The 10,710-nt window shown below is 60.7% G+C and overlaps 2 protein-coding genes across 4 annotated transcripts; one reads left to right on the top strand and one right to left on the bottom strand.

Annotated features, from left to right (window-relative positions):
* The first annotated feature begins 574 nt into the window (after positions 1-574).
* Positions 575-3,026, top strand: PTRH1 (peptidyl-tRNA hydrolase 1 homolog). 2 transcript variants are annotated; one of them, XM_018917790.3, is made up of 5 exons: positions 575-617; positions 1,058-1,277; positions 1,441-1,540; positions 2,158-2,203; positions 2,613-3,026. In XM_018917790.3, exons 1-5 carry the CDS (start codon positions 603-605, stop codon positions 2,796-2,798), a joined length of 567 nt encoding a protein of 188 aa, XP_018773335.1. In that variant the 5' UTR covers positions 575-602; the 3' UTR covers positions 2,799-3,026. The 2 variants fall into 2 exon arrangements, with proteins under 2 accessions (XP_018773335.1, XP_009091870.2); XM_009093622.4 differs by lacking the exon at positions 575-617 and having other exon boundaries at positions 781-1,277.
* A 1,148-nt stretch (positions 3,027-4,174) lies between these two features.
* Positions 4,175-10,493, bottom strand: CERCAM (cerebral endothelial cell adhesion molecule). 2 transcript variants are annotated; one of them, XM_009093621.4, is made up of 13 exons: positions 10,298-10,493; positions 8,653-8,763; positions 8,343-8,460; positions 8,129-8,263; positions 7,836-8,040; positions 7,643-7,762; positions 7,449-7,525; positions 7,162-7,268; positions 6,925-7,057; positions 6,621-6,748; positions 6,341-6,544; positions 5,208-5,444; positions 4,175-4,559 (listed from the first exon to the last, which is right to left on the bottom strand). In XM_009093621.4, the coding sequence occupies exons 1-12, from the start codon at positions 10,486-10,488 to the stop codon at positions 5,210-5,212; spliced, it is 1,764 nt and encodes a 587-aa protein (XP_009091869.4). In that variant the 5' UTR covers positions 10,489-10,493; the 3' UTR covers positions 4,175-4,559; positions 5,208-5,209. The 2 variants fall into 2 exon arrangements, with proteins under 2 accessions (XP_009091869.4, XP_018773332.3); XM_018917787.3 differs by having other exon boundaries at positions 4,175-4,491.
* Positions 10,494-10,710: the final 217 nt, after the last annotated feature.

Here is a 10,710-nt window from a genome sequence, read left to right as displayed (position 1 = left end):
TCACACGGATTCCTGACTGCAGGCAGTGTGGAAGGACTTGGAAGATGACCAATTTCCAGCACAGTGATGTGCTGCTGGGCTGGGGAGCTGTCCCAGTGCCCTGGAAGAAAGCTGCGCCCTGCTGGCAGGGTAAGGACCCAGCCAGGGCTGAAGGATGGCCTGGGGGAAGGTGAGCAGGGATGCGTTCTCCCATCCAGCCGTATGCCAAGGGCGGGCACGCCAATGGAGAGCGAACGGGCACAAACACACAAACCACGGGGCCCAGCCCTGAGCATTTGCTGTTCCTGCGAGTCCCTCGGGGAGCCTCTGCAGAGCTTCTCGCGGTCTTCTCGATGAGAGGGGCGGGTTCCCAGGCCGCGGCCCCAAGTAGCGCCCCGTTAACGCACTTCCCCGACCCCACCGCAACCATCCCTAGGACGAGCCCGGCCCGCAGGGCATTACCACAGCGGCGACACCGCCCCCGGCACCGCGACACCGCCCCCGGCACCGCCCGCTAGAAAGATGGCGGCGCTGCCCGTAACCAAGATGGCGGCGGGGGCGAGGCGACGTGGGCGGGGCGTCGAGCGGCGCAGGGGCTTGACGTCACGCGAGCAAGGAGGGCGATGCTGGCGGCGGAGGTGGCGGGGCGCGCGCGAGCGCTCGTGGGACGGGCGGGGCCGCGCGCCATGGTGAAGGCGGGGGGAGCGGGGCCAGGGAGGCCGTGAGGGCAACGGGGCTGTGGGAGCAACGCGGGGAGCTGGACTGTCGGGGGAACGGGGCTGTGAGGAGAACAGGGTGGGTCAGGACTGTGAGCCGAGCAGACAGAGGGGGGCTGTGAGGGCAGTGTGGTGGGGATCAGGTCATGGGCAAGCACCAGGGCACGATCAGGGCTATGAGGGAGGCACGGAGGGAAGAGGAACTGAAGGGAATGCTGTGGGGATTGAGGCTGTGAGGACCCAGCCAGTTGTGGAGAGCGTGGAGGGAGCAGGTCTGAGCTATGCTGGAGGGGATCAGGCCTGTGCAGGGGCCAGGGGCCTCAGGGTGGCCCGTCAGGGCCCTGCTGACACCTGTCATGCAGGTGGCCGGCCTGGGCAACTACGGGCTGCGCGGCACACGGCACAGTGTGGGCATGGAGGTGCTGGACCAGCTGGCCCGGCAGCTGGCGGTGGCCGAGGGCTGGCGAGTGGACAAGCGGTGCTGTGCTGATGTGGCTCTGGCCACAGCCCACGGCCTGGAGCTGGTGCTGCTCAAGCCACGGAGGTTCATGAACCTCAATGGGCTCAGCGTTGCCAGTGCTGGTGAGCAACTGGGTCACCCCCAAAGCCTCTAGTGGCACCAGCCCCCTATGACAGCCCTGCTGTCTCCCTGCCTTCCCTGGCTCACTACAGCCCCGCTATGCAGAGTCAGGGCCTGGTGAGTCTGTCTCCCCTCATTTCTTAGGTTGTATTTCTGTTTTCAAAGCTGAGATCTACAGCCTTGGCCCTGGAGACATTTACCTGGTTCATGATGACCTGGACAAGGCCCTGGGCAAGGTGGCAATCAAGCTGGGAGGCAGCGCAAGGTATGGGGTAGCCCCAGCTTCCTGATTGTGTGAGCTGGTTTGAGGCTTTAACATGCCCATACAGGTTCATGGGCTGTTCTTGGCCCCATCCCACCAGCCTTGCAATGTTTCAGCTCTTGTCCTGGGCTCGATCTATTGCAGAGGCAACAGCTGGCTGTTTGGGCAGCCTCCCAGTTCCTGCCCTGGCAGGGAGACTCCTGGAAGCGGCTGTGGGCTGGATTCAGCCCACTGACAGCACCACATGAGCTTTTTATAACACTCTGCCTCCACTGTGCCTGCCCAGCACCAGTCATTTAACCTAGGAAAGCTTCCACTGTGGGATGGGGCAGGTACGGTGCTGGGCCCCAGTGCTCAGTCACACATGCACCAGCTGTGGCAAGAGCCAACACACAGAGAACGTGCTGTCCCAGCCCTGCTTCCCTAAATCCCCCAGCCAATTGCTCTGAGCCCCTGGGGCTGCAGAACCAGGGGCTCAGAGCAGAACCGGGGCTGCAGAACCAGGGACTGCAGCCCTTGGCTGGGACCACATTCCCACACTCCTGCAGCAGGAGACCCAGGGCTATATGGGGAGGGTGCCTCTTACAAACTAAGTGTGGATTTTCTCTTTCTCTCCCAAGGGGACACAATGGGGTCCAATCCTGCATCAGTGCTCTGCAGTCCAACGTGAGTGGGTGTCAGGGGAAGGGGATCAGTCCTGTGCCCCTCTCAATGTATGGCTTGTTCCCCCACTCCCATTTTTCTGATTCCTCTTAGACAAGCCCCGACTCCCTTTTCCCCCTTTTTCTCCTTCCCCTTCTTCCTGGATGGCTGTTGTCTGTTTGGCCGCCATGGAGGACATGGAAACAATTAGCTTGAGTCGCTCTGCCAGGCCTGGCAGGAGCCTGGGATCTCGGCACGGCCCAGCTAAAGCCTCTTCCAAAATTATGTTTCTTGGAGCAAGCACTCAAAACCACCTGGAAAACATGAGGAGCTGCTCCCTTGCTGCCCAGCCCCACTCTCAGCACTGTCCCCTTGCCTAGCTCTGTCTGAACACTTGAGGGGAAGCTCCCCAGCTCTCTTCCTTCCTCCCCAGGAGATGACCCGGCTCAGGATCGGCATCGGGCGGCCAGAGGGTGATGTGACAGTGCCCAGCTATGTCCTGTCTCCGTTCAGTGCTGGGGAGCGGGAGAAGCTGGAGCAGATCCTGGCCCAGGCAGTGACCTGCCTGCTGGAGCACATTCAGAGCCGAGCACCTACAGAGCCAGGGGACAGGGGCTGACACAAACGCCCTGGGACCCTTGTGGCTGATGGGCAGGGTGCTGCAGGCACTCCAGAGTGACCATGGTGCCGAGCAGAGCTGGCCCAGCTGGGCAGCCTGGCTGGGAGCTGGGGCAGCCTCCTTCCATGCCCACACCAATCCAGGCAGCTCATGTCCCACTTGAAGCCCTGCAGAGGCTTCATGCCTCAGTTTGGCACAGAAATTAAATAAACCCTCACCCTGACTCTGCCCTGCTCCTGCCTCTCTTCCATGCGCCGCTTGCCAAGCTTGGGTTGTCCTTGGCACTGCAGCTCAAATCCGTGCCCCCATCCGTGTTCGACCAGCACAGTCTGGAGGGAGGCTTCTAGTGAGAAATGGGGAGCAATAGGAGCTACTTCCGTAGAGTCCAAAGGCACTTCAGCTTTGCTGAGAAACTGGCAAGCATGGAGAGCCTGGAATCCCATAGCGTGCTGCTCTGACTGAGCTGCAGCAAGTTTCAGAGCTGGCCTCACAGTATTTTTGAGTTCAGTGGTTTTGGCCGAAACTGTGGAGTTTCCAACAGCTGCAGGAGTTCTGGCTGCCTGCAGACCTGTTGTGGGTCTCGTGGAGAGCACAGACTACGGCAGTGTGTCCTCACCACTGCTGTGTCCCAGAGTCCTGGGTGTGCCAGCATGTCCTGCCCAGCTCTGTATCCCAGGAACACTGAGACACCGAGCAAAGGCAGCTCCTCTCCTGCATCCCAGCAGGATGGAACAAGCACTGGGACGCTTGCTGGCTGACGTATACCACAGTGTTTTTGTCACTTCCATCCTCTGCTCCAGCTGGCACCAGACATTCTTCTGCTCCATCCCCAGCTCCTGAGCTCCTCCTGGAGCACTGAGGCTGCCTGGACCAGGGAAAGAGCTGGGAAGCAAAAATGTGCCCAACCTGTCACCCCTTCCTCACCCTTGTCTATACTGGCTGGGACCCTGCACTTGCAGAACAGGCACTTGGCCATCTCCTCCCTGTTCTCCAGGAGATCCATTCGGATCTTCAGGTCCCATGTGATCTGGAGCTGCTTGTTTTCCTTCCAAAGGTCCTTGCTGTAGCTGTTCAATCTGCCCCAAATTATGCTTTCCTGAATCCCTTGGTAGTCTCAGACATTTCTCTGGGTGTCTGCTACCAAGGTCTCCACCTGCTGCTCCATCACCTCCACTCCTAGGGGAGAGCTGAGCTTAATGAAGATGCCACCCACCCAGACCCCAAGGGTGAGATTCAATCTTCCTCCCCCCACCTCTCTCCTTCCCCCTCTTTCCCCCTTACAGATTTCATTCCCAAAGTTCCCAGCTGGGGGAACTGCCAGACCCTCACCCCTGCAGCACCCCTGGGAACTTGGGGCAATGCCAGCACCCAGAACATCAGCTCAAACAGTCTGTTTTAATCCTCCCTGGGCTTCCACCCAGGCATGGCATGAGGGGCAAGCCCAGTTGGTGGCAGGAGGCCACCACGTGTGCCAGCCCAAAGTCCACTCCCCAAAGTCCAGGCTGCTGGAGATGGCAGAGTTGGCATCACTTGGGACTGTCCTGGAGATGTGTCCTCAGCAGAGATGGAGCACAGTGCTCCTCTGGTCTCTCCACTTGGCAGGGAAAAGCTTTCCTGGGGCAAATCCTGCCTTGGGTGGATTCATGCAGATTTGAAGAATCCTGTGGGGCTCTGTCCAGGGCAGCTGCATTTCCTGAGAGGGAGCAGGCAGTTTAAGGTCCTTGCCCATGGTGCTCCCAGCTGGATCAAAATCCCTCATCCCTAGGAAGCACGGACACAGACATTAGTGGTCAGGACAGGAGCAGCCCCAACGTGTTCACGCCTGCAGCCGGGGCAGTGGGAGGGCTGTTTTCCAGCCTCCCCGAGTCTGGCAGCTCCCAGGGCAGTTCTGCTGCCAGGACAAGCAACCTCAGGCAGGGAAAGTCTGACCCAGTATTAACTGTATCTATGCTTCCCTGGGGCTGAGCCAGTGTGGGTCACCTGCCTGTCTACATGGCCACAGCCCCAAGGAGACCCACTTCTGAGGAGAGCAAGCAGTGCTGGAATGAAATGTTCCCCTGGGAGATGCCCCAGCTCTTTCCACACTTTTGCAGCAGGAAAAGGAGTGTTCTCCCTTCCTCACCTGAGGGGCTGGGGAGCAGCACAGACTTATAGAGATGGAGGGCCCTGTCCCTATATACCCTCCAGCCTAGTGCAGCCCCACATGGGACATCTGTGTCACCACCCCTTTCCCCACCTGGAAGAGATAGTCTGGTTTCTGTTTCCCAATGCTTTGAGTCTGACAGGGAGAGCTGCTGCCCCATGACAAAAACAAACTAGGCATGTGGGACACGTCTGAACATGGCACGTGCAGGGAGACACTCCCCAGCTGCTCTGTCCCCTGTGCCCGGGTCTCAGGGTCTTGCTCACCATCAGAGCTCGTCACGGGCCGTGGAGCGGAGGTGGCCAGCACTGCCCCGTGAGTCCCTCAGCGTCTTCTGCGAGCCAACCCAGTCAGTCTTCTTGGCATCGTCATCCCAGATGGTGGAAGTCTCAGTGTCACTCAGCCAGTTGCTGTCCCCAGCATAGTGAGTGGGATAAACCAGGAGGGGGTGAGCTGAAAACACCAGCAAGTCCCGTGGGGAGAAGTGCCGCTTGTAATCCTCACTGCAGAAAGGGGAGCAGACCCAAGAGAAAAAACTGGCTTACAGAGCATGGCACAGAGGAGAAAAAGCAGTGGGAAAACCAAATCAACCACCTAGGGAAGGCTCCATGCAGGGCAGGGGATAGGGAGGGATGTGAGGTACGAAAAGGCAGGGAACACTGGGCAGGGACTATGGAGGGATTACAGAGAGGACAGGACCTGTGGCTCCCCACCAGCTGGGGCCGGCTCTTGGCACAGTGGGTCTCTGGCACAGCATCCAGCTGGCCCTGAGACAGGGCTGTCTGATGCTGTTATGTCTGCAAGCAGGGGGCTTCCAGATGCTGCTGGTGCACATCCAAAGCCCTGATTTGTCCCTCCATCCACCTCCAGCCTGCCTTTTCATGCCTGATCTGTGTGTTTGTCCATCATGCTCACTGGGTTTCCCACCCTTTTCTCCCAGGACACCCACCCACTGGTGCTCACTCACCCCCTAAATTGCCTCCCTCTCCCCAGACAAAGCCTTACTGCTGACCCCCATGCCCAGAGAGGAGCATGAAAGTTCTCCAAATTGGGGCTGAGACCCCCAACCAGGGGCAGTGGACCACACAGCGCCCCAGCACTAGGGTACAGGGGGCTGCTCCCTACCACACCATGGGGCCAAGACCCTGTGCAGAGCCCACACCAAGACCCAGCTCCATTCCCATTCCCCCACCCCATGCTGGCAGAGGGCCATTTTCCAGCGGCCAGTGGCCAGGCAGCGGCAGGGCTGAGAATGAGCTCATGCTACAGATGTTTTCCTCCAGCATGAGTAACGCCTGCAAGGGGGGGAACAGGGTGAGGTGGTGACAGCAGAGAAGAAACACGTTGTCCCGCACTGGCATGGCCAGGCCAGCACCCTCCTGCACAATCTGCTCCTTACTTGGGGTGCTTGTCATACATGATGGGCAGATACTCGTCCACGGGCAGCATTTTGGAGAGTGGTTTGGTGGCCAGCAGCTTCCGTGCCCCGTGGTGGGAGATGGCGTAGGCCAGTGTCCAGTACGAGTACCCAGCCACCACCAGGTTCCGCACGCCTTCCACAGGTGCCTCTTCCTCGTCGTTCACCTGTTTCCTCCCCAGGTAGCTGTGGGGTGGCCCGGGAACCATGAGAGCCAGCCTTGGGGACCCCCATCCCACATCCCCCTGGCCCCAGCACCTACATGAGGTCCCAGTCCTGCTGTGCCCGCTCCAGCTCCTCCATCAGCCGCTGCAGCCGTGCTGGGAAGGCAGCCTCGAAGCGCACATCATCCTCGAAGACCACTGACCGCTCCAACCCCCGGAACACAATCTGGGGGAGGGCACAGAGGTGCCAGCCTATCCCAGCACCACTCTGGGCCATACTGGGGCCACTGACCCTGCAGGACACCCCTTCTCCCCAGGTCCTCCAGACATCTGTGATGCTCACAGGGTCCCTGCCCACTGCTGGTAGTCCTTAGGGACCCCACGGCCACTGTGGCCCCATACCTCCTTCCAGATATTGTAGTGGCTGAGGAAGCAGCCAACCTCGCCCTTGGTGAGCGTGCGGCCAGAGAAGGGATCATAGTACCCGGGTAGCAAGCCCACACCCAGCACCTTGATGTCACTGCTGTTGAGGGTGCTGCAAGGCAAGGGGCTGCATCAGCGAGGTGTCCCACCAGATACTCCCTGTCCCCTCCCCAGAGTGACACCAGGAGACTGGCTGAGTGGTCCCCCCATGGTCACCTGCCATCCACAGCATCCACCACCCGTGGAATGATCTCCAGCTCCTGCAGGGATGCCAGCATTCGCTGCCGCCGGTCTGGCCTCCGCACCAGATTGATTAGGAAGATCTGGGGAGGAAGAGAACAGCCCCAACAATGGGGCATGTTGTCATGGGGGACACCCAGGCTGCCTGGCTACTGCAGGATGGGGACAGGGCCTCAGCCTTTGCCATGGATGGATGCAATAGAGAGATGTATGCAACCAGAGGGATGGACAGGGGGACACAAGCGACTCCACTGAGCACTTACTTCATCAAAGCCTATTTTTGTGAGCGGCCTGGGCAGGAGGGAAATGTGCCTGGAGCGCTGCATGGGTGGACCATCCACTGTGGAGAGAGGAGACACTCTTCAGTAGAACCCAGATTCCCCTGGCTGGGAGCTGGGGCTGACAGCCCTGTCAGGACCTGCAGACCTCCAGGACCTCTCCATCCATGAGCACTCACCCATGGCCTCCAGTGTGAGATGCACAAAGTTGGCATGATCATCCTCCAGCGTCTGGTGGGCCTTCACAGGAACATTGATGTAACCAAAGTGGTGCTGGTTGCACACATGGACCTCCACACCTGCCAGATGAGACAGGTGAGCAGCACAGCTCCCCCCAGCCCCTGCACCCCCCGAAACCCCCATCACCCTCACCAGCCTCCTGGCAGGAGTAGGCAAAGACAATGATGTCATCGAAGGCCCAGGTGTAGTTGGGGTGGGGTGGGTAGAAAGCCAACTGCAAGGTGTCCTCCTTCCGCAGGTCGATCAGGAAGGTGGCATAGACCATGGGCACTCGGAAGCAGCCCACACGCTGCCGGTTCTTGGTGGGGAAGTAGTCGGCTGTCCGGCGATAGAACCCCTGCGGTATCACACGGCACAGTGCCTCCATGGCAGAGGCTCCTCCACCACAGGGGTGTCTCATTCTGCGGGGCTTTCTGGGGATGTACCTGGGGTGTGATGCCACACCAGAAGTTGGAGTAGAAGGTCTGCGAGTCCAGCATGGGGGCCACCACTGACTTGTTCTGCGCCATGAGAAACTTGAGAGTCTGGTTGTTGGTCAGGATGCTGTCAGTGTCCATGAACTGCAGAGACAGCACAGGTTCAGGAGACATGGAGAAGCCCACCTCAGCCCCCACCCCACCAGTGCCCCAAGTCCCTTACCAGGATGTAGTCTGCCTGCTGCTCCCGGGCATAGGTGAGAGCTTCCTGCTTCAACTTCATCACATTTTCATAGCGTTTGTCACTCCAGTGCTTGGGACCAAGCTCATCAGGGTAGGAGCTGGGCAGGGGGAGGCAGGGGTTAACCTCGCTCACTGGGAATGCACAAACTCAGTGCAGGCTGTTTGTGCCGGCAGGCTGAGTCAGCCCCATTCCGCTGAGCTCCTCCGGGTCGCCGGCCAGGGAGAGTTGATGCTGCTCCAGGAGCCCCTCAGCCCACACCTGCCCCCACCCAGCACTCACCCAGCCTCACCTGGGCTCCTCTTGCACCTTCCAGACCACTGAGTGATAGTCCTTCCCCACCGCCCCCAGCCACTCCTGCAGCATTGCTGTTGTGTTGTCTGAGTTGTGGTCTGTTGCACACCTGGGATAAGGGGACATCAGCCTCTGGGGGTCCTTCTCAAGGGACAACCAGGACCTCACCCTGCACTCAGAAATGCTCATGGGACCAAAAGACTGAGCCAGTGACAGACATAACATGTAATTTGAAGGAACCAAGGCTGTGCAGGCAGGAGGGGGAACGCCAACTGGTAATTTCTTCCTCAGTGCCACCACCAGCCAGGCTGTTCCACAGCTCTCACCCTGCATCCCAGTGGCAGCCCTGGACATGTTCTCCTCACCCCAGCCTTGTGACAGCCCACCATGAGCACTGCAGTACAGCCCTTTGTCCCCCTGTCCCTGCACCCCACAGTACCCCTGTACACTGTTCCAGCAGTGAGAAGAAAGGACTCAACAGCAAAAAATCCCCCTTCCTGAACATTCCCTTTGCTGGGCACAGTCACCACTCCCGACTGTCCCACCCGTCCTCAGAACAACGTTCACAGGGAGCCAAGCACAGACAGAGCTGAACCCACCTTGCACTGGGCCAAATCCCAAATTCCCACCCTCCTCGACCTGTCAAAGAGCCCAGGACATCCCCCAGGCACTGTGTCATGGGGATTTGACAGATTGAGGGGAGAAGGCAGGATCTGCATTCCCCCCAGCTCCAGGGACTACTATTGAAAACTCCCTGCAGGGTCCTGCGGTCGGGGGTACCTGGGGGGTGCAGCGGGTAAAGGTGAGGACGCCCCTTCCCCCGCCGCAGCTGACCCCCGCCCCAGCCCTGCCAGGATCCCCGGCCAGCCCCCGCCTCAGCTCCCCCGCAAAAGCAGCTGCAGAAAAGTTTCCGACAAGCTCAGGCGAGAGACGGCAGTGGCTCAACAAGGAGACAGGAGACTCCTCTTCCAGCCAACCCCCAGCACGGTAAAGGGGGTTTGGGGATGTCTTTGGGAAAGGGGGCCTGAGGGTGAGCCCTGCGGGAAGGGGGAAGGCAGTGCCTGTCCCTGATGATGCAGAATTCCCTTGTGCCCGGGGGTCCCAGACCTCATCAGCCCCACAGCTTCCTCAGGGGAAAGGTGAGGGTTCTGCCCCTTCGCCGCGGGGCAGCCTGAGCCCCTCTGCTTCCCTGCTGGGTCCCACACACGGGGCAGAGCTACCCCTCACATTGTGGGGCTGGGGACGCTGCTACCAGCGGGGTCCCTGTTCCCCGTGAAGGTCCCTGCCCCCTAGAGATCCCCATTCCCCCGCAGGCCCCCCATTCCTTCGAATCTGTTCTGCACACCCAAGAGCCCCCAGTTCCCCTACTCTCCCTAGTTTCCCCCCCGCACTGTCCTCCGTGTCCCTGCTATCCTCAGCTCTCCATTCCCTTCATAGTCTCCCTTAATCCCCGGACCCTCCTTCCCCCCACTATCTGCATTCCCCGGGGCTCCCCGCTATCCCCGCGGTCCCTGTGACTCCAGCATCCTTGCTCCCCCCGAGATGCCCATTCCCCCACAGCCCTCTCCTCCCCCAGGATCCGTGCTACTCTCTGCCCGCTCCCCCCGGCGTCTCGGCTCCCCCCGGGGGTCCCGCTGCCTCACCACAGGGCGATGCTGCCCGCGGGATAGTCCAAGCGCTCCAGGGCTCCCAGGCAGTGCGGCAGAGAGTGCTGCGCGTTCCGGGCCAGGAGGGCGAGTACCAGGCGCGGTGGAGCTGGCCCCGTCCCGGTCCCGGTGCCGGTCCCGGTGGCCAGCAGCAGGAGCAGGGCGCAGAGCGGCCCCGCGGCGCCCATGGCGGAGGCGGCGGGCGGGGAAGGGGCGGGCTGGGACCCGCCGCGCTCAGCGCCCCCCCCGCCCCCGCCCCCGGCCCGGCCCCGCCGCCGCAGCAAGCCCCGGGGGCCAGTTTGAGTCAGTCTTCCTTAAATAGAATCGATATCGGTGCAGAGCCCCGCCGTAGCCCATGGCTGGGGGGCGAGAGACCGGGGACACTCCGGGACCCCCTCCCCGAGGATGCT

Source organism: Serinus canaria, chromosome 17 (genome assembly GCF_022539315.1).
Source record: "Serinus canaria isolate serCan28SL12 chromosome 17, serCan2020, whole genome shotgun sequence".
Lineage (NCBI taxonomy): Eukaryota > Metazoa > Chordata > Aves > Passeriformes > Fringillidae > Serinus > Serinus canaria.
This window is presented reverse-complemented; position numbering and strand designations above follow the sequence as displayed.

What these genes read in the sequence shown, in the direction of transcription:
- PTRH1 (XM_009093622.4), top strand. Translation starts at nt 977, where the DNA reads ATGCTGGAGGGGATCAGGCCTGTGCAGGGGCCAGGGGCCTCAGGGTGG. An exon ending in GCTCAGCGTTGCCAGTGCTG is followed by an intron (nt 1,278 to 1,440) that starts GTGAGCAACTGG and finishes CTGTTTTCAAAG; the next exon opens with CTGAGATCTACAGCCTTGGC. An exon ending in TCAGTGCTCTGCAGTCCAAC is followed by an intron (nt 2,204 to 2,612) that starts GTGAGTGGGTGT and finishes CTTCCTCCCCAG; the next exon opens with GAGATGACCCGGCTCAGGAT.
- CERCAM (XM_009093621.4), bottom strand. Translation starts at nt 10,488, where the DNA reads ATGGGCGCCGCGGGGCCGCTCTGCGCCCTGCTCCTGCTGCTGGCCACC. An exon ending in AAGGTGCAAGAGGAGCCCAG is followed by an intron (nt 8,461 to 8,652) that starts GTGAGGCTGGGT and finishes CCCCCTGCCCAG; the next exon opens with CTCCTACCCTGATGAGCTTG. An exon ending in AGCAGGCAGACTACATCCTG is followed by an intron (nt 8,264 to 8,342) that starts GTAAGGGACTTG and finishes CTGTCTCTGCAG; the next exon opens with TTCATGGACACTGACAGCAT.